The sequence below is a fragment of the Azolla caroliniana genome, unplaced genomic scaffold, assembly GCF_043228905.1.
Source record: "Azolla caroliniana isolate FFs.n. ecotype wild unplaced genomic scaffold, voAzoCaro1.0.p SCAF_12, whole genome shotgun sequence".
NCBI lineage: Eukaryota > Viridiplantae > Streptophyta > Polypodiopsida > Salviniales > Salviniaceae > Azolla > Azolla caroliniana.
The window spans coordinates 13,667,121-13,693,198 of NW_028230447.1; the positions used below are offsets into that span (position 1 = coordinate 13,667,121).

At 40.6% G+C, this 26,078-nt stretch overlaps 1 protein-coding gene and 1 long non-coding RNA gene across 3 annotated transcripts; one reads left to right on the plus strand and one right to left on the minus strand.

Moving 5' to 3' along the window:
* The first annotated feature begins 8,841 nt into the window (after positions 1-8,841).
* Positions 8,842-12,222, plus strand: LOC147857156 (pentatricopeptide repeat-containing protein At5g39350-like). Its single transcript, XM_087328260.1, has 2 exons — positions 8,842-8,967; positions 9,296-12,222. Exons 1-2 carry the CDS (start codon positions 8,872-8,874, stop codon positions 11,819-11,821), a joined length of 2,622 nt encoding a protein of 873 aa, XP_087184386.1. The 5' UTR covers positions 8,842-8,871; the 3' UTR covers positions 11,822-12,222.
* Positions 12,223-16,260: 4,038 nt separating this feature from the next.
* LOC147857157 (uncharacterized) lies at positions 16,261-24,617 on the minus strand. 2 transcript variants are annotated; one of them, XR_015530623.1, is made up of 4 exons: positions 24,539-24,611; positions 24,061-24,097; positions 17,135-17,197; positions 16,261-16,595 (listed from the first exon to the last, which is right to left on the minus strand). It is a non-coding gene; the product is annotated as an uncharacterized LOC147857157 (long non-coding RNA). The 2 variants fall into 2 exon arrangements; XR_015530624.1 differs by lacking the exon at positions 17,135-17,197 and having other exon boundaries at positions 24,539-24,617.
* Between the last annotated feature and the right edge of the window lie 1,461 nt (positions 24,618-26,078).

Consider the following 26,078-nt stretch of genomic DNA (forward strand, 5'->3'; position numbering starts at 1 on the left):
GGACTTCGATCGGTTTTTCGACTGATGGATTCATAGCCGACTCGTTGAACACAACGTCCGAACTTCGAACGATTTGTCTGCGTTCGGGGTCCCAGAGTCGGTATCCCATTTCGCCGTCTGATCCATATCCAAGGAAAATGCATTTCCTGGACCGAGGTGCAAGTTTTCGGCGATCATCTTTCGGAATAAGGGCGTACGCCTCGCATCCGAAGATCCTCAGCTTGTCGTAATTCGGCTTACTGCCGATCCATAGTTCCTGAGGAATTTGAAGTCCTAGAGGTCTGCTTGGCGACATATTGATTATGTGTACTGCCGTGAGTAGAGCCTCTGCCCAGAAGCCATCCGACAGTCCGGAGTGTTGGAGCATGGAAACTATCCGTTCTTGGATTGTCCGATTCATGCGTTCTGCAATCCCGTTTTGCTCCGGACTGTGTGGTGCCGTAAATTCACGTCGGATGCCGCGTTGTCGGCAGAATGTGACGAATTCTTCTGATTTGAACTCTCCCCCATTGTCGGTCCGAAAGCATTTCAGTTTTCGGTCGGTTTGATTTTCTACCATAGCGAGCCAATCGGAGAAGATCGAGAAGACACGATCTTTGGTGCGAAATTGATAAGCCCACACCTTTCGAGTCGAATCGTCAATAAAACTGACGAAGTAAGAGGCACCGCCGAGAGACTGATGCGGCATTGGGCCACAGACGTCCGAGTGGACTAAATCGAGAGGTCTCGTTTCTCTTGGTGCTGATGTCGGGTGTGATGCGGCTGCTTGTTTGCCATACTGGCAATGTTCGCAGAATTGATGATCCGAGAAGGAGAGTTTAGGGATGTATCCGGCTCTAGATAGGTGCGTAATGCCGGCCTTGCTGAGGTGTCCTAATCTTCTGTGCCATAGTGATGACACAGGAATATCCACCAAAAACAGGTTACCCTCTCTGAGCGTAACATGTAACGGATACAGTGAGTGTATCTTGGGTCCTCTAGCAAGCAGGAGGTTCCCCCTGTGGAGTGTCCACCCTCCCGAAGAAAACCCGGCACGAATGCCGTCTTCATCTAGTTGTCCGACTGAGATCAATGGCCTTGAGAGCTCGGGTACATGTCGGACATTGTGAAGTACAAGTGTAGAGCCACCTGCAAGGTTGAGCTCTACTGTGCCGATTCCAATGATGTCACAGTGTTGCGAGTTGCCGACTCGAACTGAGTCGGAGTGACGGATCGTATATTGCCGAAATTGGGATCGATGAGGAGTCACGTGAAATGACGCGCCCGAATCTAAGAGCCATGTGCTCGATTCTTCAGTCGTGAGCAGAACTTCTGATCCGACTGGATTTTCGATTGATAGTATATTCGGGTCGTTTGGTAGCACATCAGCTGAGAAGCTGACGTAATTGATCTCCTCATGCCGGCCACTCTTCTTGTCTGATTTCTGAGACTTGTCATTCTTGTTCTTGAGTGCGCGGCAGTCGGCTTTGATGTGTCCGGGTTTCTTGCAATAGTTGCAGATTCGATTATCCCGTGACTGGCTCCGTCTTCGCTGATTGTTCGGCTGTCGTGAGGAATCTCTTCCTCGTATGTTCGATCGGTCTGTCGAACCTTGTACTACATAAGCGTCGTCTGTTGAGTCTTTGGCGAAAGACTTTCTCCGAGCTGCTTCGGTCAGGATTGCGCTCGTGACTTCGGAGTATTTAACAGCCGTGGTTGACGCGTTGCTCATGAGTATCATTGCTCATGAGTATCATTGCTCTGAGTTCATCCTCGATTGCCGTCCCTTGAGATGAGATTTGGGAGCTAATGCTTTCGTACTCATTGAGATGTGTTTGAACCGAATCTGATTCTTTCATCCGCAAGTTGTAGAGGCGCCGGATCAGAAACATCTTTGTTGCAGCGACCTTCTTTTCGTAGGTGTCCGACAGTGTTTTCCACAGTTCGAATGCTGTCGTACACGATTGCACCGTAAAGTATACCGATTCCGATAGGTGCATCCGAATCGTGGCGCGGACGATTCTGTCCAGCTTCTGCCACTCAATTGGTTTGTATCCTTCTGGAGGTTCTTCATTTTCGATGGGATCAATTTGCCCCTTGACTATTAGATAGTCCTGCATTTGCTCCTTCCAGAAGTTGAAGTTTGATCCATCGAACTTTCGTAGACTCATTTCTGACGAGCCGGATGTTGATGCCATCAAATTTGGTTTCGGTTGACGAAGCTCGGTTCGGAGTTGACTACGAACCTTGTTGGAGTGCAGCCGGTTGGCTCACCCGATATCGTTCTAGTCGGATTTGAACCCGAGTCGGTTTGGCTTCGGATATATGTATTGTTGAACTTGCTCGAATTGACTCCGGTAACTTGAGGGACAGAACCGACTGGTCTTCCCGAATGTTGCCGAGTCGGAGTGAGCCCGGTTCGCTTTCGAATATATATGCCAAATACCGATTATTGAAACCGATTGTCTGGACCGATTCTGCTTCGGGTGACTGCAGCGACGAGAGAGACGGATCCAACTGATCCTCCCGAATGTCGATCAACCGGATGAAGCACGAATTGGGGTTGTTGTCTTGAGACCGATCTGCACCGAGTGGTTACAATGAGCAGCGAGCAGCGTTTGATGACCTCTTCGGATGCCGTTTAACCGAGTGGAGCACGATCGTGTCAATGTTGCGCAAGGGGATTTCACCTCGAGTGGTTACGATCACAAGGAACAGAGTACAACCTGCTGGCTTACTCCAAGCGAAGATGATCTAACTCGATGAGATGCAAGCCTCGTTTTTCTTCTTCTTCTCTCTTCTTCGAATGACGCAAGAAACCGAATGCTGAGACGACGGCCGACAGCGGGATGAAGGACCGAATACTGTGCAGGCTCTGATACCAGATGTAGGAGACAAGGCCGTGTCGATGCGGAAGATCAAGTAGCATTCGATTGGAGTTGAGTACCTGCGTATGACAGTTTCCAAGATCGTGCACAGAGATAGAGAGAGAGAGAGAGAGGAGGCACAAGAATCTTTCTATTCAATAGAAACAATAATACAACCAACCATACAAAAAGGTTATTAGGTCACTTTATATAGTGACCGACTTAGGGCAACTACCATTTATGCTAATTACACAAATGGCCCAAACTTGAGCTATACAAAGGGATAGTGTGAATACGTCCATTATACACTTGTATTCGACACTCCATTTCTGCCAAAAGAGTAAACAAGCAGTGACCACGTCATTGGAGTGGCTCCAAACCTTGTCCATCTGCCCTCGTCGGCGGAGATTTGAGTTCAATGACAAGTGAGGGTGAAAGAGTAAAGTGTTGATATGTGTGTAAATGTGCACAAGTATAATTGTGAGTATGAGTAGATACGTATGTGAACGCATGCACACGTGTGTGCATGTGGACAGATAAGAAGAGGTGTGAGTGAGTGATTAGTGTGAATGGCTAGGGTTCTTGCACCCCTATGTATCTAACCTTATTGTAACTATTTAACCCCCTCTTGGGGAATGAATGAATAAGAAAAAAGTACTTCTCTCTCTAATCTCTCTCTCTCTCTCTCTCTCTCTCTCTCTCTCTCTCTCTCTCTCTCTCTCTCTCGCCGGAAAGATGATGTGTTATGGTTCTCTTTCACATATGTCTCCCTTCTTTACAATTGAAGATATATGCATAAGACTTAAGAATTTGGCCTCTCGAAAGGCAATCGATCTTCAATGTATAAACGCTTAAATGCTCAAATGGACGGGAAAGGAAACACATGTACGGATAAGGGATATGTTTAATGATGCATTACAACATGGTATGTCGTATCATTGGACAACAAATTGGATCAACCTTTACATAAAGGTGGAGATGTAAATAATGTAAACAACTATCGAACCATCATGGTTGGCTCATTAATGGCAAAACTATTTGGATGTATAATGGACTCAAAGATAAGTGTATGCTGAAAAAAATGGTAAGAAAGCTTATGGACAAGCTGGCTTTTGAAAACACCATAGCACCATTGATCACCTTGTCACCCATCAAGTATTAATGGAGGAAAGTCGCCTTAGAGGTAAAGGTTTATATTGTTGCTTTGTAGTCTTCAAAAAAGCTTTTGATAAGCACTAAGGCATATTTGGTCATCTTTAGAGAATAATTCAACTGGCAGTAGCTGAACTTTACCTAGTTGGTTGCTTTAGGGGATTAATTCCCTTATTCTCTATCGTGAACAAATGTCCGCCCCCTTTCCCCTCTGAGATTATGAGAAATGGTACCTCGTGAGCATCTTTGGAGGTGAATGGAAGAACTTGAGGTGCCAAGTGAATATATATGCTTGCAATTTCCCGAATTTATGAGATGGTTATACGTTGTGTGCGTATGAGAGATAGACTTTCAGAATTTTCCAAAAGCACTATTGGTGTTAAGCAAGGATGCCCACTTTCACCAACACTATTTGGTCTATGCATTGATGAATTGGAAGAAATGGTTACCAAGTTTGTAAAGGAAGAATGTGTTGAACAAGTTGCCATTGGGAATGTTATGATTATGCTTTTGCTATATGCGGATAATTTAGTGCTTTTTGCAAATACTTTAGGAGATGCACAAAAGCTTATGACGGCATTGGAAAATTTTTGCATGCATACTAAATTAAGTGTCAATAACTCTAAAACAAAGATTATGCTTGTGAAGAGCCAAAAAAGAGATAAACCATGCATTATGTACAATGAGCCACTTGAATGTGTGGAAACCTTCAAATAGCTTGGCCTTGAAGTTCCTTCAAATCATAGATGGAATGAATGTGCTACACGCCGCTTAGAGGCGGGTAAGCGAGCATACTACGCATTTGAGAACACATGCAATCTTGGAGATATTAAGTGTTGGGTCCTCAAGAAATATCTTTTCGACACTTTGGTGACACCGGTTCTTCTCTAGGGGGTGAAAGTATAGGCGGTAGGATCCCTAAATCTATGTGGAAAGAGTTTGAAAATGTCCAAAAAACATTTTCTTACAAAGTTTCTACAAGTTAAGAAACAAACGCCCTACACCCTCCTCCTCCTTGAGACAGGATCACTTCCCATTAAGATCATGGTCATGGAAAGGGTTGTTGAATACATGCTTAAGGTTCAAAAATGTCCCTCACATCAACTTCCTAGAATTGCATGGGAGGCAAGCAAAAAGATCCAAAAGACATATAAAAGCAAATTTTTGTGTTCCGGTTGGATGCAAGATATAGAAAAATGGTTTGGTAGATGGGATGCAAGACACTTGGTTCATGATGCATCACTAGATTCCTGAATAAATGAGGCCTTTTTGCAATGCCAATGTATCATGACATGGGACAAATGTGGAGGTTCACGCTTCATACATACTACACATGTTGCACCTAACTACAAAACCATATTTTTGGTGGAATGGGGAAACCGTACACATTGATACATGTTAGAGCCCATCCCGTTATCTGCCATTCGAACCATTGCTTCCATCCGACTTAGCTCATGTGCATTGCGATGTGAGACGGGGAGTTGGGGCACAAGTGATGAGAGTGGCCGGCTATGCACACTTTGCCCTAAACAAGTTCGAGAGTCTGAGTATCACACTTCGATACAATGCTCTTCCTTTGATCATATTCGACCATGCTTTCCGTATCTCTTTTACCGATCCCAATTCTTGCATGAATTTCTCTCACAACCACATTGTGCACTCTCAATTGCAACATTCATTGGTAAAGTTCTTGAACATCGAGAGTCGCTACTCACTTTCACACGTATCACATGAAATGTAATATTTTTGGTCTTCATGGGCCAATTTTGGCCTTAGAAGACATTAATATTTCTTTCTTTCTTTCTCTCTCTCTCTCTCTCTCTCTCACATTGAACCCCCTTGGGAGGGGGGTGGAGCCATTCTAGGCACCACCCCCCACCCCGCAATGCTTATCTCCATCATCATCTACATTCATCAACAATCATCATCGCTAACCCTATTTCCATCTTCATGATCATCATTAACCACCCTAACCCTAAACCTATAACAACATCCTCAATTTGATGGATAGACGACGGTTAAATCAAATTATTGAGTACATGCTTCGAGCATACGTTGCTACGAAGCCAATAAAATGGGAACGTTATCTCCCAATTCCAGAGTTTTCTTATAACAGCTCCAAGTATACATCAATAAGATATAGTCCTTTTATGTTGATGTATGGCTTTCAGCCATGAGCCTTGATTGATTAGTATAATTCATGATGAGTTGTGAAGTACACAAAACTATCTAAGAGATCTGCAAGATATGTTATTATTGCACGAGATCAAATAAAAACAGCTCAAGATAGAGCATGTTCTTATGCCGACCACAATAGGCAACCTTATGCATTCAACATTGGACAGAAGTTATTTTTGCAAGTACCTCATTATTCGAAGACGTTATGTACGAATAAGTGTGCTAAGTTAGCCCCACGGTTTTGTGAACCTTTCATAGTCCTCAAATGCATTGGACCTATTGTACATCTCTTCTTGATGGTGTCGAAATCCATCTGGTTTTTCATGTAAGTCGCCTAAAAGAACATCTTGGTTTTGGTGATAATACAGTTACATTTGAAACTCTAGTTACTTCTAAAGATTTAGCTTTAAAACCACATGTATAAGAGAAAAATCTCTATGTTAGAATAAAATATTTGTGTTCTAAAACAATCTAAGAATTTAAAATTAAATGGATGGAGAAGTTTATAAAAGATGCTACATGGGAATGAGAAAATACCCTTAAAATGAACTTCCCTAAATTTTCATTGCAAGAGTGCAATGTTTTAAAGAGGTGGAGTATGTTATAGGCATGACCATGATTTATCCCGTGGTAGTTTGTACGTTGTTTTCTACACACAAGGATAAAGTGTGAGGGTGAGCGTGAGGGAGGATTACTTTCAATTCTAGGAATTAAGTCAACCCGTAAGGGCCAAGTGTGAACTTGCCTAGGGGCATTAGGTCTGACTATAAATATGAGATCTAACTAACCTCATTAGACACATTATTCGACTATGTAAAGATTGTGATCTTGTGGTGAACAAATTGTTGTAGTGAGCATGCCAATACTAGGTATGACTCGATGCCAATCAAGGCTCTAGTTCATCTTGATCCCTTCACTTGGGGATGATTGAGTGGATCAACACCCTTCTTTGTCTTTCGTTTCTTATCTATCTACCTTATATTTCCTTGTTTTATGCTTACATTAGGAATGATCTATAGCACTTGACAAACATTTATGCAAAGCAAAGTAGAAATCCAAAAGGTTTGAAAACCGAAAACCCTTGCATGCACAGTCTACATGCATCCAAGAATCTAAATCCTAAAACTAGATTTCAACAACATTTTACCAATCCACAACTCTTCCTAATAGAACCCAACATTTCACCCAACCCAAAACCCTATACATCAATCATGAAGCATTCATGTACAATCAAAATGCACGACCTTTGATACTTACATTGGAAACACCTTGATTGTGTGAACTTAATAATGAATGACTTCTTGTTTAAACACTTGGTATTTTGGCAAATAAGGATATGCGTGCTTCCGTTTTAATTGGACTTCTATGCTTCATCTATTAGTGAATACACACACACACACACACACACACACACACACATTTATACAAAACCTCAAATGTTTCTTACTTCGACCTCAAAACTTGAGATATGGAACACTAAAATCCATTTTTAGAGATGATGCATTCCACAATTCTTTGAAACAAAACGAAACATTTCACCCAGCCCAAAACCATAAATATGAATTTGGAATTATTCTAGAAGACAAAAGCGTATGCGCTGGACAGATAATAAACCTATAAAATGCATACAAGATCAAGTGCAAGTTCAACCCTTCTTTCTTCTTCCCGCCTAAACCCAATTGCAACAAGCACGTCGATTCAAAATGTGATAGAATGAGCCGACATCAAGGTTTTAGTTGTGTACATTTGGAGTTGAGTTACTTGACAAGCCGTGTTAGTAATGATCTCCACTAGGTTACTCAACTAATGAGGTTACTACATCACCACTAGGTTAGTAATATCATGGAAGGACCGAGCCGGGTTAGCCAATGACCTACACCAGTTTACTAGGTTAGTTTGGTTACAATGACTGAGCCAGGTTAGTCGGGCTAGCAATCCGATGGAGATTATAATGGGCATGTTAGTTGGGTTACTAATCCAATGGACTTTATAGGGGCCAGGTTAGCGGGGTTACCAATCCAACGAAGGTTACACACGGTCGGGGTGAGCTAGGTTACCAAAGAGATCGGAATTTACGAGGAGGAAACGTGAGCGATTAGATTAGCAAAATGATGTTAGGGTAAAATGATCAGACAAGTGCAGATCGCACGCGAGTAGTGAAAGCAGTCAAGCAAGTCTCTTTACGATTGATTGGGTTTGGTGGCAAATAGACAACCCACCCACCCCCAGTTATGTTATGTTATGTTATGTTATGTTATGTTATATTATGTCCAGGAAGAACTAAGTATGTTATGTATGTATGTATGTATCTCTCTCGCTCTCTAGCTTCTATGGGACCGGACGTCCATCCATCCATCCATAGTACGTAAAATTCGTGCTCGTCTGGCATAACATTCGTTTTCTTACGTTGGAAAGCGAATGAGAATGTTATTCAAACATTCTTGGTTTTTTTTCCTCCCATTTTTTAAATGTTTTTTTTAGTTTGTTTTCCATTTTTAGGCTTATTTACCTCGTAATAAAGAGTTAATCCAAATGTATGGTATTTATCATTCTTTGAGGGTGTTTTTCTTACGCGTATGGTACGTATGGTTCATACTATGCATCCATCCATCCATCCTTCCTGATTCCTTCCCTCCACCATGATTTCATCTAGATGCCCCACCACGCGTCTACCACAGTCACAGAGCTGGTGGCTATGGTGAAACACTGCAAATCCAATGGAAGGATGCATCTTCTATGGAAAGACTTCTTCAAGGATCCGCGCCTCTGGTTCGACAATCGTCACACCAAGGTCAGCAGCACATCATCAGAGTTTTTCTTCTTGCTTTCCAGCTTCTGGTTGTAAGAGAGAGAGAGAGAGAGAGAGAGAGAGAGAGAGAGAGAGTGTGTGTGTGTGTGTGTGTGAGAGAGAGAGAGAGAGAGAGAGAGAGTGTGTGTGTGTGTGTGTGTGTGTGTGTGTGTGAGAGAGAGAGAGAGAGAGAGAGAGAGAATTTTAGCGAGAGAAAGGAGATGGATCTTCTTCCTCTTCATCATCATCATCATCATCATCATCTTCTTCTTCTTCTTCTTCATCCTCCTCCTCCTCCTCTTCTTCTTCTATTGTTGTTGTTTTTCTACAGTACCAATCCATATCACCGGACTTTAGGCACAAATCTGCCAACTATTCTCTATGGATTCATGGATGGTCTAACCCTCCATGGGTTCTTAAAGAGCTGAGGAGAAGAGCAATGACCATTTCTGGAGAGCTATCCTTCACACGATATGTAAAGAATGGAGAGGAGATTGCCTCTGAAAAAGATGTTGAATTTGTAGAGTCACTCAAGGCTTGCGCCAAGAAAAAGGATTTGTATGCAGGTAAAAGCCTACATGATGAGGTTCTGAAGAAAGGTTTTCTTGAAAAGAGCCCATACATAGCTGCCACTTTGATACATATGTATGCCAAATGTGGTGTTCTTTTGAAAGCTCAGCAAGTGCTTGAAGAGATGCATGATAGAGATGTAGTGTGTTGGAATGCTCTCATTGCAGGGCATGCCAACCATGGGCGACAACAATTCTATGAAGCACTAAGCTGTTTTGAAAGAATGCAACAGGAGGGCATCCCTCCGGATGCAGTCACCTTCACTTGTATTCTAAAAGCTTGTGGAAGTATGAGAGCTATTGACAAGGGCAAACAAATCCATAATGAGATTGTCAGCAGGGGCTTGTTGGAGAAAAATATAGTTCTTGGCAATGCTTTGGTGGATATGTATGCCAAATGTGGTATGCTTGTGAACGCATGGAAAGTGCTTAACGAGCTTCCTGTACGAAATGTTGTCTCTTGGTCAGCCCTCATTGCAGGACATGCCCAAGAAGGGCAAGGTTATGAAGCACTTGACTGTTTTGAGCAAATGCAAAGAGAAGGTCTCTCCCCTGATGAATTCACATTCACTAGCATTTTGCAGGCTTGTGGGAATATCAGAATGGCTGAGAAAGGTGACCAAATTCATAATGAGATTGTCAAGAAGGGATTTCTGAAGAAAAATCCTGTTCTTGGTTCTGCTTTGGTGGATATGTATGCTAAATGTGGTTTGATTTCAAAAGCTCAACTGGTGCTTGAAAAACTTCCGGTTCGAACCACAGTTTCTTGGTCTGCACTCATTGCAGGGTACGTGGAAATAGGCCAATATTGGAGTGCTCTAAACTGCTTTGAAAGGATGCAGAAGGAAGAGGGCCTCTCTGCAGATGGGGTAACATTCACGAGTATCCTGAAGGCATGTGGCAACATACAGGATATTGAAAAGGGAAAAGAAATCCATGATGAGATTGTTGAGAGGTGCCTTCTATGGAAAAATATTGTCCTTGGTAATGCGCTGGTGGATATGTATGCTAAGTGTGGAGAGCTTAGAAAGGCACACCAAGCTCTTGAAGAGCTTTCTGATCGAGATGTAGTAACTTGGTCTACACTAATTGCAGGATATGCAGAGGAGGGTAGAGGTCACGAAGCCCTTGAGTGTTTTGAGCATATGCAAAGGGAAGATCTCTCACCGAACAAGGTTACATTCATTTCCATTTTGAAGGCTTGTGGCAGCATAGGAGCAATTGACAAGGGGAAAATAATTCATAATGAGATCATCAGTATGGGTTTGTTGAAGAGAAATATCGAGCTCAATAATGCATTGGTGGACATGTATGCCAAATGCGGCTATCTTGCAAAAGCACAAGGAGTTCTTGAAACCCTCCCGATTCGAAATGTGGTCACTTGGTCTGCGCTTATTGCAGGGTATGTCAAACAAGGTTCGTGCCAGCAAGCACTCGAGTGTTTCGAAAGGATGCAAATGGAGGGCATCATGCCAGATGGTGTCACCTTCACTTGCATGTTGAAGGCCTGTGGCAGCATCGGAATCATTGACAAGGGACAACAAATTCACCATGAGATTGTCAAGAATGGCTATTTAGATAAAAGTACTGTACTTGGTACTGCATTGGTTGATATGTATGCTAAATGTGGCAAGCTTCAAAAAGCACAAGATGTGCTTGAAGAGCTACCTGTCCGAAATGTAGTCTCTTGGTCTGCACTTATTGCAGGATATTCCCAAGCTAGACAAGGTGATGTAGTGCTCAGATGTATTGCACAGATGCAAAATGAGGGCCTCTCACCAAATGAGATAACCTTCTTATCTGTGCTGAATGCATGCAATCAAGCAGGTAAATTGGATGAGGCCCAAATTTATTATGAGGATATGAGCAGAAAATATGGGATCATACCAAAGTCAGAGCACCATACTTCCATGGCAGTACTTTTCGGGTGTATAGGGTGCCTGGACAAGGCAATATCTGTGGTTACGGCAATGCCTTTTTCAGGTGATCCTTCTGTTTGGGTTGCTTTGTTGGGTGCTTGTAGAAAATGGGGAAATGTCAAGCTTGGAAGATTCTCTTTCGATCAGGTGATACATATTGATAATAAACTTGCAACAGCATATTTCCTTATGGCTGATATTTATGCAGTTGTTGGCATGAAAGAAGATGCAGAAAAAATTAAAGCCATGAGAACAAGCATTGGAGTTGACATGTGTGGAAAAGTTAATAATACTGGATGGGATAATACTGGAAAACAATACACTTTGAATTCCAGAATGTCTGAGTCGCGCTGTGCAGATATAAAATAATGTTCTGTGAGCCGTTAGAGATTAATTCTTTTCCCTTTTGACCAAGTGTATATAATTAAAAACAGGGGATTTGAGGAAGATTCACATATATTATGGCAAGAAACACGGGTGCATGGACTCAGCTACAGTTTGGTGAATGAAACACATTCTTCTTCTGTGTGTATATGTCTGATTTTTCCTGTGCAATTTGGGTTATGATATGGTTCACATATTCTTCTTCAGTGTGTCTATGTCTGATTTTTCCCATGCAATCTGGATTATGATATGGTTCACATACATTCTACAATATTTCCTGACCATAACAGTACCTTGGTTCTATATGAGATATAGAACCAATAAACCTGGGTGCATGGATCCAGCTATGGTTTGACGATGCGAAACACATTCTTCTTCTCTTCGTATCCATCTGATTTTGTACATGCGATCTGAATCATGATATGCCCGATTTACATTTTACAATATTCGTTGTTCAGAACAGTACCTTGGGGTTCTATATAAGATATAGAACCAATAAACATGGTACAATTTGTTCAAGGTCTTCCTATTTTAGGCATAGGGAGAAGTACAATGATGCATGACTTGTGTTTAGAAGTTCTATATTTTATGCTTTCAATGAGGCCACAAAGTTATTGGGAATGGTACAATGATCCATAACCATATGGCACATCATTGAACCATATCCGCTCCTTGGATCTCTATTGGGAGATAAAAACAGTAAATCTGGTGCAATATGGTTAAAGTTTTCTAGAGCCTCACCATTCTGAACTATAACGTTCATCGTGGTTATGCATGATTTCCGAAGTGGATGGATGGTCTCCAAAAGTTTAAAGGAGACTATTTCACATGGTTTGTGACTGGCTGCTCCTGATTCTCTTAATAGGTGAAGGTCCGGTCCTGATATTTAATGACATTATTGCATGAATTGGAATATTTTAAGGATGTACATGAAAGACAAACACATTAAATTGTTTGTCCTAGATTCCCCGTCAAGTGGATGGATGCTTATGAGACCCTGAATGGATAGCCCAATAGCTTACCGCTAAGGTAATGTAATTATGGAAATAAGAAAAATAAATATAGATAAACGGGAGAAAGAGTTGTCACTTATATTTTAATTCTTTCATTCAAACTTTGATTCACACAAGCTACTACTAGAATCAAAGCATACATGGGAGAGGTAAGCATGTAAAAGAAAACAAATTCTGAACATTAGAGGCTTTTCTTGTAGCCCCTTTTAAGAAAGTTTGTATAACCACCAATTGAATGTAACTATTATGCCGGAACAATAATATGCAAAAATTATAGGAGTACAAAAGATTAAGTTGTGTAAGACCTTACTAAGTAAGACAAGTTTATATTGAGGTAAATTACCTCTCTTTTCTGTTCCAGTTATAGTTGATATTGTGCTAACTACTAATCTGTATCTCATGTATTTGGTGATGACCCTTTTATGAGGTAGGGTCATGGATTAAGATTGTGCCTAACAATCGGCAACGGTTCGGTTTGAACCGAACCGAACCGCGAAACGCGGTTTAATGGCTAAACGGTTTCAACGGTTCAGTTTAGGTTTAGGTTTTTTAAACGGTTCGGTTCGTTTTCGGTTTGGTTTCAGCAGTCAAAACCCGCGGTTTAAACGGTTTTTTATTTTTTATTTTTTATTTTTTATTTTTAAAAAAATTAAAAATTTTAAAAAAAATCTAAAAGTTTTAAAAATTGTTTTTAAACAATCTTTTCATTTTTACTATTATTCTCACATTTTAGGAACATCTTAAAAATTTTAAAAATTCTAAATAATGAAATATTATAAATTTAAAAATAAAATAAAATAAATTTGACCTATGTTGAAAACCGAAATCGAACCACGAAACCACGGTTTAAAGGTTTAACGGTTCAGTGTAAAAGGTTTCGCGGTTCGGTTCGGTTCAAGTTTCAACATTTTTAAATGGTTCGGTTTGGACCCTCTCAAACCGAACCGAACCGTTGCCGATTGTTAATTGTGCCTCAATCACGTGCCTTGTTTGGTTGTGAGTCATTGAAGTTCATTTGACCTTTTATTGCTTCATATCCCTCTAATGTATTCTCGGCTTTATGACGTTGATTATGACCTTCATCTTTTTTAGGACAATTTCCTCACATAATGATATATATTGGATGACCAACACATCCATGTCACAATGGTTAGAATCTAAATAAATTAGAGAAAAACACAATTATTTATGTATAGATAGGATTTTCAGGGGGTTGGAGGCTCCATCCGCAACATTGAGCAACTTCCAAGTTTTAGCTAGAGTCATCCTCAAAAGCTCGATGTAACTGAATTCGATCTCACTCCAGAGTCCACTACTTCATCCATATCTAAGAAGTAAAACCAGCTTGATGGCAACCTATTAATTCTCCTTGTTGGTGTGTGATAGCGTTGCCAAGCAATAGATATGACCTTGTCCACGTAATGAATGGCATTGGCATGAACCTGTTTGATCATCATCTTAACATGATCTATTGTCATGACATTAGCTGCTTTGAGTTTATGTGCTCATGTGGTGCTCAATAACCTCTTGCTTTCGTGCATGGTCATTAGCCTTTGATGTAGTAGCTTGGAAGTGCTCATAGTGTTCTTCTAGATTGGATTTGGCCAATTGAACCCTTAATGATATTCTTTTGGATTCTTCTAGGTTGGGGCAAGCTTTGGTGTTAGAGGTGATTTCATCAGCCAATGTTGTAGAGTTCATGATCAATGCGTCAAACTACCAAGACAAGAACAATGAGAGTTTGTAACAAAAAAGGAGAGGGACGAGCACAAACAAGAGATGGAGATAGTGTCAGATTAGAGAAGCAAAGATATATGCTAAAATTTTGCTCCATTAAATTGCGAATACAACATTTATTTACCAAAGTGTTCACCTTATCTCTACCAAACTTCGGGTCCAACTAATCCTAGACTTCGAGTTTGAGCGATAGAAACCTTCCCAACAAGCAAGAAATCTCTTAGTAATAAATGCATTTTTCTTTACGCATGGAAACTTTAATCCTCCCCCTTAAATGGGTGTTTGAATAAGAGTGTACGTGATGTGTGATTGCCACTTGGCACATATGTGTCAATGTGATGTATGATAGTTGTTGCTACTCAGAGAGGCATATTGGGAAAAAATGCGCAAGAAAAAATTCTCTTCTCCACTATCCTCATCTTTATGCAAGAAAGTATGATTACATATCGTTCCCACTCTACCCAATTGAGATGATCCACGGCAAAATGATATTGGAATATATGCTCATTCTCCTTAAGTTGCCATAGTTCAATCAACAATGAGGCTCATCTCATAAGTGTAAGTATTGTTGTTACCCATTGTATCTATTTTCAAAGTACTTTGTTTGGTGTACGAAAGGTGAAGAAAGTATGATGTATGCTTGGGTGTTATACCCCACCTAGTTCAATACTTGCATCACATACCTTAAATTACTTGAAAAAGGCAATTATATTGTTTTAAACTGTTAATTAAAAACATGAAGGCTTTGTACATACAATATTAGATCAAATAACCTTAACCTCAAGTCATGATCCATAATGGATCAATTTGTTCAATAAGAATGGAGGCACTTTAATAAAACTAATGATATTAAAATTTAATCAGCTATTTCTAGTATTGTTGAGTACATTTGGGCCAGTTTTTTATTTCCATTGAACAAAAGCCAAATACCCAAATTTTCTAGCCACAAACAAATTTATCACTAGTCAAGATCCACTAGAGGGAAATGCAAGCAATATCTATATTTCAGTTTCGTGTGTTGTGCAATGACAATGCTTTCACACCATAGAACTTGTTATATTCATCTAATTGGTAGAGTGGCTAAACTCTGGATTTTCAAGTTCTACAACCTAGATGCACATTTTCATAAGAGATCAATTTGCCGATGACTAAATTTCCTTGTAATCAGGGTTTATTCTTGATGAAAATGCGATGATTGAGAAAGAGCAAATACTGCTGCCTGATTCCATGGTATGCAATGTCTTCACCCAAAAATAAGAGAGCTCCGGTTAATTCCTTACATTTAGTAAATTTGTGGATAGTTGCACCTGTGAACTGAGTAAAAAGTAAGATTGAATCTCTAATTTGCCATAAAGATCTGTAGAAGTAGCAACAATGTGAGAGTATGCTATGCATTAAATTTTACCATCTTGAATATCATGGCTACCTCACATCCATTGTAATTTCCAATTCATCTTCAGAGGTTTCCAATAGAAATAAAAATATAATGAATAGCACCTTACAAAATGCACATTGAAAACCCCATCCAACACACTTTTATGAAACAAATATGATGTGCAATGGTGTTATCAAGCATTCACCAATTCACAAATTCATTCTTAAACTTTGGCTAGAGTGAAATTAATCTGACTCGCATGTATTACAAGAACATGCAACGGTCTTCTCAAACATCGCAAAAGCTTGCTTCAGCTAAATTGAATGAATTTACTCCGCAGGTAAAAGAAAATAATTAATGGTGTTGTCAAAGCTTCTTATATGTTGTGATAAAAATAACCAAGAAAAAAGACCTTCAATGCATAAAAATAGGCAACAGTTCGAGGTAAACAAGTAGATCAAATGGATCCAGTTTCATGGAAATATGTGGAACCACAATCAATGCCATGTTTTACAATAAACCTGAAACCAAACTTGTATTATCAAAATTGTATACGATTATGCTGATATTGTAGGCCATATCAAAATTGTAGCCTATTTATGTACATCTGCAATGTTTCGCCTATTTCTGCACCCTGAGACAAGGAAGACATTTTGTATTCGAGTTCAACATGACTAGATATTAACATAGATAAATTGACAATAAGCTTATGCATTCTCTAGCCACCAATAATTCTGCTATATAAAGATGAGGCGGATTAGTGTTAGGATGGAATATAAGTGATCCAGTCTTACATAAGCAGTGCTCCACTCCATAAGATAATCTTACACAGAGCTACTCAGTTGAGGATTCATGGTTGATCCGATTCTGTAGGCTTAGACACTTAATTAAGTATTGTCTTTCCATATTTAAACGATTGTCTGTTCCCTCATTTTTGTCTACTGAGAATGTGATAACATATAACGTTTTCATCTCTAACTGACTATTAATGTCAGCAGTTGTAATCCTTGTAGATCTCATAGACCTATGCTTGATTACGGAATCCAATAAAAACAGGAAGACACATACAACTTTCCCATTTCTGTGTTAATGTCACTTCCTGTAATGCCATGTCCCTAATTTCTGCTGCAAGTGATTCATTGATTACATTATTCCTTCTCTTTGCTGAGTTACCTTTGATGCATTGATCTTTGTTGCCCTGATGCTTGTTCTATTAAGGTCTTGGCTGCACAAGACCTGCATAATGCATAGGTTAAGCTTTGGTATCCCACAATGGAGGATCTATATAGCATGGAAAACCCCAGAAAGAAGGATAGGAAGTAGTGGGATGGGTCCACCCCAAGTAATGATCAGAGGGCATCTCTATCATGGGCTATTTTTGCCTCTCCTCAATAGATGTTACATTTTCTAGCTAAAGAGATTTGATAGTCAAACTCGATAAAACTAAAACGATTGTGTTTAACATCAATCTAAGTATGGGTAACAAGATCAGAACCGGGAATCTTCTGTGGACAGGAAAAAAGTGACCTTACACATGATCCTACAAATACGTAGGTGTAACATTCACATGGGCCACAGTTCTTCCTATGGCAGGTTGCTTGTCTCAACCTTCTCATGAAAATGGAGCCCTTGGTGCCCTTGAGAGATAATGTGCACATACCTAGTTCCAAGACCACAAATTAAATTGTGGTGGTTTGATACGCTTGTAGCTCCAACTCCTTTCTACAGAGCCTTGATAGGCACATAGCTAGAAAGATTTGGGGAAACTGATAGATAGTGAGAAAGGCCAAAAAGGTAAATTTTCACTATTTATGAATAGGTATATAACTTAATAGAAAATGAGGGTTTTCTATGCCTGCCAAAATATTTTTCTGTGTGTCTTTCTTTGTGCTCTCTTGCTTTGTGTGCTGTTCACCATTTTCGTGCAGGAAAACAGCAGTTCGTTCGCTTCTCGTTGCTCCTCCAATAGAAACCTTATTCCCCATCACATAATAAAAGAAAAATGAGAAAGCACAATTGTTCAATAATATACATTGGTATGTCACATGAGGAGGGAGAAAGTACAGAGATCGCTCATATTTACATGAGGAGAAAGTTCCTGTTTATAAAGGCCAAGATCTGGCCGTTGGGCTAACTAGCTGTTGCAGCTGACTAGCCATTATAACTTTTAATCATTCTCAACACTCCACCTCAAGATGGGCGAAAAATATCCACTAAGCCCATCTTGTCACACAATCTAGTAAGACTTAATCTAATACATATTTTCGCTGAGATAGAACAACTCCTGCTCCACAAGCTACCTCAATTCCAAGAAAGTATCGTAGCAATCCTAGATCCTTCACATCAAACTCTTTACCCAGTTGCACCTTCAGCTCGGCAATTTCTCCTTCATCGTTACCCGTCATAATTATATTATCCACATACACAGCAAGTAATGTAGTATGCTCCTTGTGTTGTCAAAAAAACACAGCAATCTCCTCGAGTCTGTTGGTATCCTATACCCACCATAGCCCTTCTTAACTTGTTGAACTAGGCTCGAGGAGATTGTTTTAGTCCATAAAGTGACTTCCTTAGTTTGCAAACCTTACCGAATGTTTGAATTGTAGCAAAACCTGGGGGGATATCCATGTACACTTCCTCCATCAACTCTCCATGAAGGATTGCATTTCTTACATCTAATTGATGTAATTTCCAATCCTAATTCATTGCTAAGGAAATAAGTGTTCTAATAGTGCTCTTCTTCGCTACAAGTGCAAAAGTCTCATCGTAATCAATGCCATATGTCTGACTCTATCCCTTCGCCACTAATCGTGCCTTTTATCGATCTATTTTTCCCTCTTGGGTCTGTTTTATTGTAAACGCCCATTTGCACCCAACCGCCTTCTTTCCTGGTGGTAGTGACACAGTCTCCCAAGTTTTGTTCTTCTCAAGAGCTTCGAGTTCTTTTTGCATGGCTGCTTTTCACTTTGGATCTTCTATAACAACCTGCCAACACTTGCGTAAAGTGACAAAGTCTAATGATGCAATGAATGCTCTATGTGTAGTTGATATGTTAGAATAAGAGATAAAGTGAGCAATATCATGAGGAAAACCATAACGATCAAGAGGGAGTCCTGCATTACTGCGAGAGGTCCTCCTAACCTCTATAGGAGAAGGAGAAAGAAGAAAGAAAGAAAGAAAGAAAGATATATTAACATCTTTTAAGAGGCCAAAATGGCCTATACGACCAAATAAGAGATTACATCTTAAGTGTCATCTCGTCTTGAGAACAAATCAAAATAAAATAAATATTACACAGTAAATATAAAAGTAAATAACACGAAAAGAAAATTAATGAGGGAATTTGGTTTTTGGCACATGTGAGATCCTCAAATTAGGTATATTATAGCTTTTGTCTTCGAAAGACCTCTAGCATAGATCGATCCAGAATGGAAATGTCTCCAAAGCGAGGGACGCACCTACGATGGCGGGAGATAATGGCTTTTATCTGTCGAGGTCGTGGTCCATGGGGCCAAGGCCTACGTGCACGGCAAATTGCCATTGCCCGATCAATTGTAGCCCCTTTGTTATGTCCTGGTTTGAAGCCCATTTGTGTATCTTGGGGTTGATTTCTAGCATTAGGAGTGATGGGGCTAAAGAAAGTTGTGATTGTTCTTTGTGGATGAGCTTGTGTGGCTGTATTCTTCAACAACTTTTCCCGATGTCTCTTGAGCTCTAGCAAGAAAAGTCCTAAGCATCATTGGTCCTCATATTCCATTACCTTGCGTAGTGGGCCAAAGCCTTGCTTAAAGAGGCAATGGTATCTCCCTCTGATTTCATAAAAGACACTACAATCACAAACATAGTGTTCTTCAGATTCCACTCCTTGATGACACAATTGACAAATTCTCGCTTCTAGAGGTAGTCGTGTATATCTGCCTACCTCAATCTGTAGCTGATGTGATGAGGTTCGCAGTTGCCCTATCACACTACGTAGTGCATAGGATAGATGTATGTCCATATAAGGTGGCCTGATGACAAATCCATCCTCCGATGCATGTAAGAAGTGTCTTATAGTGGGTCATCTTTGTACCAAGTGGTATTTTGGGGCTGATCCATGTTATCTTGTTTCCCAAGTTAATAATATCAGTTCGGATCACTCTATTCTTTTCCACTTTGGTCATATTTAGATGGGGACAGTCCAAGCTATATTGGAACGGGGGTAGTGCATTTATACTCATGCCATGTGACTTGAACCATTGCTGCATTTTAGCATACCAACAATGAGTGTCTCCATTTTCAGCCAGCTGTTTTGATAACATAAGTGCCAACCTTGGGTACCTTCGTTTAGGGAGCTCCCAAAGACGTTGGATAAATGTCACTAATCGGAACAACGCCTCGGTTATTATAGGTGCTGCTTCCATCTCTGCCCGGATTATATCGTGGGGCATCGATACTTTGTTCCTTACCATGCGAGCAATCATTGACGCTAAAGGCCTCTCTAAATCTTTCCAATGGTTTGCCTTATTAAGACTCGGTCCCCATGTCTCTACTCCATAGAGAAGAGTTGGTGTGACAAGTGTATCAAATAACCATAGCTTAGTCCATGGCTCTTGGAATTGCAAATGTGCACATTGTCTCTCGAGAGCACCAAGGGCTGCATATGCACGAGAAAGTCGGGCACAAGCGGCCTCTTGTAAGGAGAACCTAGGTCCTGTAAATGTTACTCCTAGGTATGTGTAGGAGCGTGTGTATTCCACCTTGTCCTCTCCCAAGAAGAATTCTGGTTCTGATCTTGAGGAAATAATCACCTGTTTCTGCGTTTGGGAGTTCTATAGGTATTTCAGAAGTTGAGGCAGGCCAGGACATGGAACTTGATAGCACAAGTGGCACTGAAGATGTGTTTATATTTTCTTCTTTCTGCCTCCTCTTCCGTGTATACACCTTTAGCACCCCCTCAGTTTGAGTCCCAACACATATAGGTTCCTCATTTTCTTTTCCTTCTTCTTCCTTATCTCCTACGTTCACTTGTTCATCAGCTGATGTACGGATCAACAAAGGAATTGATCCTATTTTTAGCAACCTCTCACCATTATCTCCTTCCCTCATATTTTCGGTCTCAATTAAGTCATCAAATGGTGAAGTTACCTCTTGTTTATAATATGGCTCTGACTCTACTGGACTCCAAAAAACCTACCCTTTTTGTGTGGCAGAGTATCCCACAAATACACATTTCACAACTCTAGGATAAAGTTTTCCTACAAATGGTTTATTGTCCTTTACAAAACACACACATCAAAACACCTTCAAAGGAAGGATTCTAGAGTTATTCCCTTGCAACAACTCACATGGAGACTTCCACGCCAGTACTCTAGAGGGCATTCTATTCATCAATGCGGCAGCTGTCAAAACTGCCTGTCCCCACAGCCGCTTTGGGACATTCAAAGAAATCATCATGCTTCTTGTTACCTCTAGAAAATGTCTATTCTTCCTCTCTGCTACTCCATTTTGTGCTGGTGTATATGGGCATGTAGTTTGATGTTGTATTCCTTGATCTAAGAGTTATGCCCTAAATGTAATGTTAGCATACTCTGTTCCATTATCAGACCTCAACACTTTTACTATTGCACCATATGGAGTTTGAACTGCTCTATGAAAATCTTTAAAACAAGAAAATACTTCATTCTTTTTCCTCATCAAATATAACCAAGTCATACGAGAGAACCAGTCAATGAAAGAGACAAAATATCGATATCCATTAATAGAACTTGTGGAACACGGTCCCCAAACATCGGAGTGTATTACATCAAATGCATGGGAACTCCTATGACCTAAACTAACACATGAGCTTTTCGTAAGCTTACCAAATTCACATGCATCACAAACAAGTTTCGTTTTATCAGCCTTTTCAAAAAGGTGTGGATACACCCGACTCAAAACACCATAAGAGGTATGTTCCATACGTTGGTGGTAAAGTATCAACAAGTCCTCATAACTCATTTTAGATCCCCTTACATCTGTTCTCTCTACCATAGATGCTAATGCTAAATCCAGCCCTTCACGATCCAAATACCATAGTCCACTATGCCATGTGCCAATCCCAAGTCTCCGACCTATCCCTTTCTCTTGGAATATCACCCTGGGAATATCAAAAGAAACAACACATTTTAGTTGGTGTATTATAGAACTTATGGATAATTGGTTTACTAGGAAAGGAGCATGCAACACATTAGACAATGTCACAGAGTCAGTACATTTCATTGTACCTATACCAACTACAAGTTGTGTTGTACCGTCAACAATTTGAATGCTCTCTGGCATTGTTAAGTGAGTATACGAGGAGTATTCACTATCATTACCTATCACATGCCTAGATGCACTAGAATCAATTATCCATTTTGGTGTAGAGGCAAGAGTATTTGTGTTGCTAGTACTTGTGGCTGAATAAGCATAGGTGGCAACGTTACCTCTTGACATGAATGAAGTATCATCTGCAGCTCTTTGCTTCCTCCTAAGTATTTCTAAGAGAGCTTGATCCTCTTCGGTGAACACTACCTTAGTTCCTTCCTCTTCTTTTGCTACCATCAGGTTTGCTTTGTGACCTCCTCTTCGGCCCCCTCTACCACGACCTCTAGTTTGTCCACATCCTCCATATTCCCTCTCCTTAGATGGTTTAGGGCAAGCATTCTTTAAATGACCAGCTTCACCACAATTGTAGCATTTTCGATTTTCACTTCCACTTGAATTTGACACCATTATTGCCAATCGTACCCCTGGAAGTCCGGCGGTGTCAGAAAGCAGCTTCATTCTACTCTCCTCCAGTATCATAGTTGCAATTGCCTCATCAAGGGTGGGAATTTCAGGTTTGGCTAGAAGAACTGCCTTTCTTTGATCAAATGACAAGTTAAGATGTTTCAAAAATTGCATGGTTCTTCTTTGAGCAGAAACCTCCTTGCTCTTACATTGAGGATCACTGCACACTGTCACAGGCGAGAAATGATCATATTCTGCCCATAGATGCTTCAGCTTTATGGCATATTCCTTAATCATCCCATCTCCCTGCTAGACGACATCTATCTCCTGCTCGATTTAAAATACTCTCATGTTGTGGTGATTGATGGAACCATGGAGTTGAGAAACCATGTATACAAAGACATGTGTGTAGCTCTCCATGCTTTCCATTCACTACTGGTTTTAACAACAGTTTCTTTCTCTTCTCCCGTTAGGTAGCCGTCAAGGCTTCTCCTTGCCAAAGCACCCATAATCCGACGCGATCAGCTCAAGTACGTGGCTGGTCCATCAAGCTTGAACTCAATTAGGAGGAGTTCAAGTCGAGGTGGTGGTTGTGTTCCTGTCACACCTCCAGATGCTACAATCTCAGCCTGCTTCATGTATTTCATCAATGTTTTCACCTCGTCCTTGTTCAAATTTGAGAACACCTCATCCATCTTCTAGCTTAGCCTATCTCTGCTCTCCTCTTCTGACTTCTTTTCTCAAGTCTCCTCTCAATCACATAATGTCATCCCAAAAGGAGAAGCCCCCTTTCCTCTCTTGGATGCTAGGACAGTGCAGTTCCGATCGCTATCATACCAGCAGAGGGGTGGATCTAGGGTTTTGCGGAGGGGCGGATCTATGCTCTGATGCCAAATAGAAAAATGAGAAAGCACATTTGTTCAGTAATATACATTGGTATGTCACAACAAGAGGGAGAAAGTACAGAGATCGCTCATATTTACATGAGGAAAAAGTTCCTCTTTATAAAGGCCAAGATCTGGCCGTTGGGCTAACTAGCTGTTAGAGCTGACTAGCCGTTATAACTTTGAATCATTCTCAACAATAATATAGGCGGAGATGAGAGTAGATAGAGGCCAGTATCCACCGTATTTGGGAGATCATACTGGCATTTATGCATTAAAACAATTTGTTTCATTAACATGGAGGTAGCTTGGCTTCGTAAAAGATATTAATATAACTTTCTCTCTTTTGGTTATTCTTTTTCGATGTTAGTTTTTCCAGATGATTCATATTGTTTTTAATAACTATCCACCATTTCACTTACATGAAGTAATGATATGTTTTTTATTTCTATTTTTGTAATATCTAATGAACACAATATCTACCTGTGCTGTTATCAATCGGCGGTCATGATTGTATGTCCTGAGAATACAAAGACAAAATCAGTAAAAAAATTAAAGATGCGCACAAACAATTCAACACATAAAACCTCAAAAATCTTGTAATCATGATGTTTGGATAACTCTTTTAAGAGTTTTCTTTGATTCATTATTTCCAACATCATGAATTGACAATATTGCCTCATCCTAAGAGAATATGCGAAAGTTATGAATAGGAGCCGAATTTCTTCAAATATAAATTTACTTTTCAAATTGATTGGACTTCCAAAATATGGATGAGTTTCAATGAGCTTTCCTGGCAGTGAAAGTTGTCTTTTACTAATAGAATTGGTTGTCCATGCTCCCATTAAGTAATGTTGTAATATAAAGATGGCTATATTCACTCATCAATGCGAATGCAACCAGAGATTTTGGAGGATATTTCCATATGTATTACAATATCAGCACGTTCTGTTGTCCTTACATGTTTCCAATTACTGGTGAAAATGAAAATGCACAATAACCCCAGCTACAAATCTCCGTAAATTGCATGTGTAGAAGTTCCTGGAAGAGAAAACAAGGACTTTATTGTTATCTATATTTATGACTCAATTTATATCACTACATAAAGCAGCTAAAATTTATTGTGTCGATCAAACAAATAACCTTTATACAAGCTCTCTTTAAAGTAAGAAGGTGAAAAATGAGAATTTGGCAATGAGGTCCTCAACATCTTTTAAAAACCTCCTGGAGTCTATTCCATGCAACTTGGAAAAGTAACTCTGATGCTTTAGTAGAAGTAATCATTCTGAGAAATAGAACAAATGAGAAAGTGATGGAGCTAACTAGCAATGCAGTATGAACAAGGGCAGTTGTAGTATGTTGTCCGTGGGACAGATTGGTAATTTGGGTATGAAACGAATCTGGATGTAGGTGAAGTAAGCAAACCGTAACAGGGAAGGTAGTGAAGATAATGCAACCGTGAAATAGGGAACCAAAACGAGTAAAGACTGAAGCACGCCAAGCGGGAAAGCAAACTATAAAAAACGTGAAGCACAAACGTAACAAGGGGGGAGGACAGAAGAGAGAAGAGTAGGCCCTAGTTAGAATAGAGTACTCAGGAACGTGGAATATCTGCTCATACTTTCTGTTGTAATTTTCGGCCGTGTGCCGTGTAATCACTATTCTGTATTACGTAATAAACATCTAGTTTTGGGTCAAATCTGGTCTGTGTCTTCACTGCATTTCTAAATATTAACTTCTCGGATTAAAATCGGGTCTTTACGGTTAACCAATCGTTCTGGGTACGAATCGGATGCCGAGGGATCCCTCTCTCACCTTGACCTCCGCCACGTACCACAGTCCCCTGATCCAATTACCATAGGAGTAATCAAAGGTGTTGCTTCCACGAAGGAGACAACACAATTTGGCATGCCCAGTTCACGCTGTGCATCACAGCGAACAAACGTCGGTGGAGACCCCCAGCCGCCATTACGGCGCCCAACCGTCTTACCCGCGCTCAGCTCCCATCCCGCCACGCCGAGCCAGCCGAGGATACCGCTGACTCCGCGATCACTCAGCACTCATCACCAAAAACCCCGGAATCACACCCCTCACCAATCATCCCCGATACACAAGGACATACCGGCCCCGAACTCACCACTCCTCCGAGTCCGCCGACAGTCTCTCAACAATCCGAGTTCAACCCTTTCCTGGCCCTACCGGACGACCCAGATCTCGACGCAATGCCGTACCACTCCTATACCCGCTACACGGATGGTCCCGACGCGAAACCTCACATCCGCTCTTTTCTCTCCACGTGCCAAGCCAACCATTCTACGCAATGCCTCACCGTTGAGGAGGTGGACGCCTCCAAAATCGCGGAATTTACCCTTTCGCTAGAAGGCCCCGCTGCATGGTGGTATTCGCACCACGATCCGGGGGAGTTTACCACATTCCAAGATGTCCGCACCCAGTTTCTGGTGTTATTCCACCAGGAGATCCCTAAGCGCGAATTGCTCCGT

What these genes read in the sequence shown, in the direction of transcription:
- LOC147857156 (XM_087328260.1), top strand. Translation starts at nt 8,872, where the DNA reads ATGGTGAAACACTGCAAATCCAATGGAAGGATGCATCTTCTATGGAAA. An exon ending in TCGACAATCGTCACACCAAG is followed by an intron (nt 8,968 to 9,295) that starts GTCAGCAGCACA and finishes GTTTTTCTACAG; the next exon opens with TACCAATCCATATCACCGGA.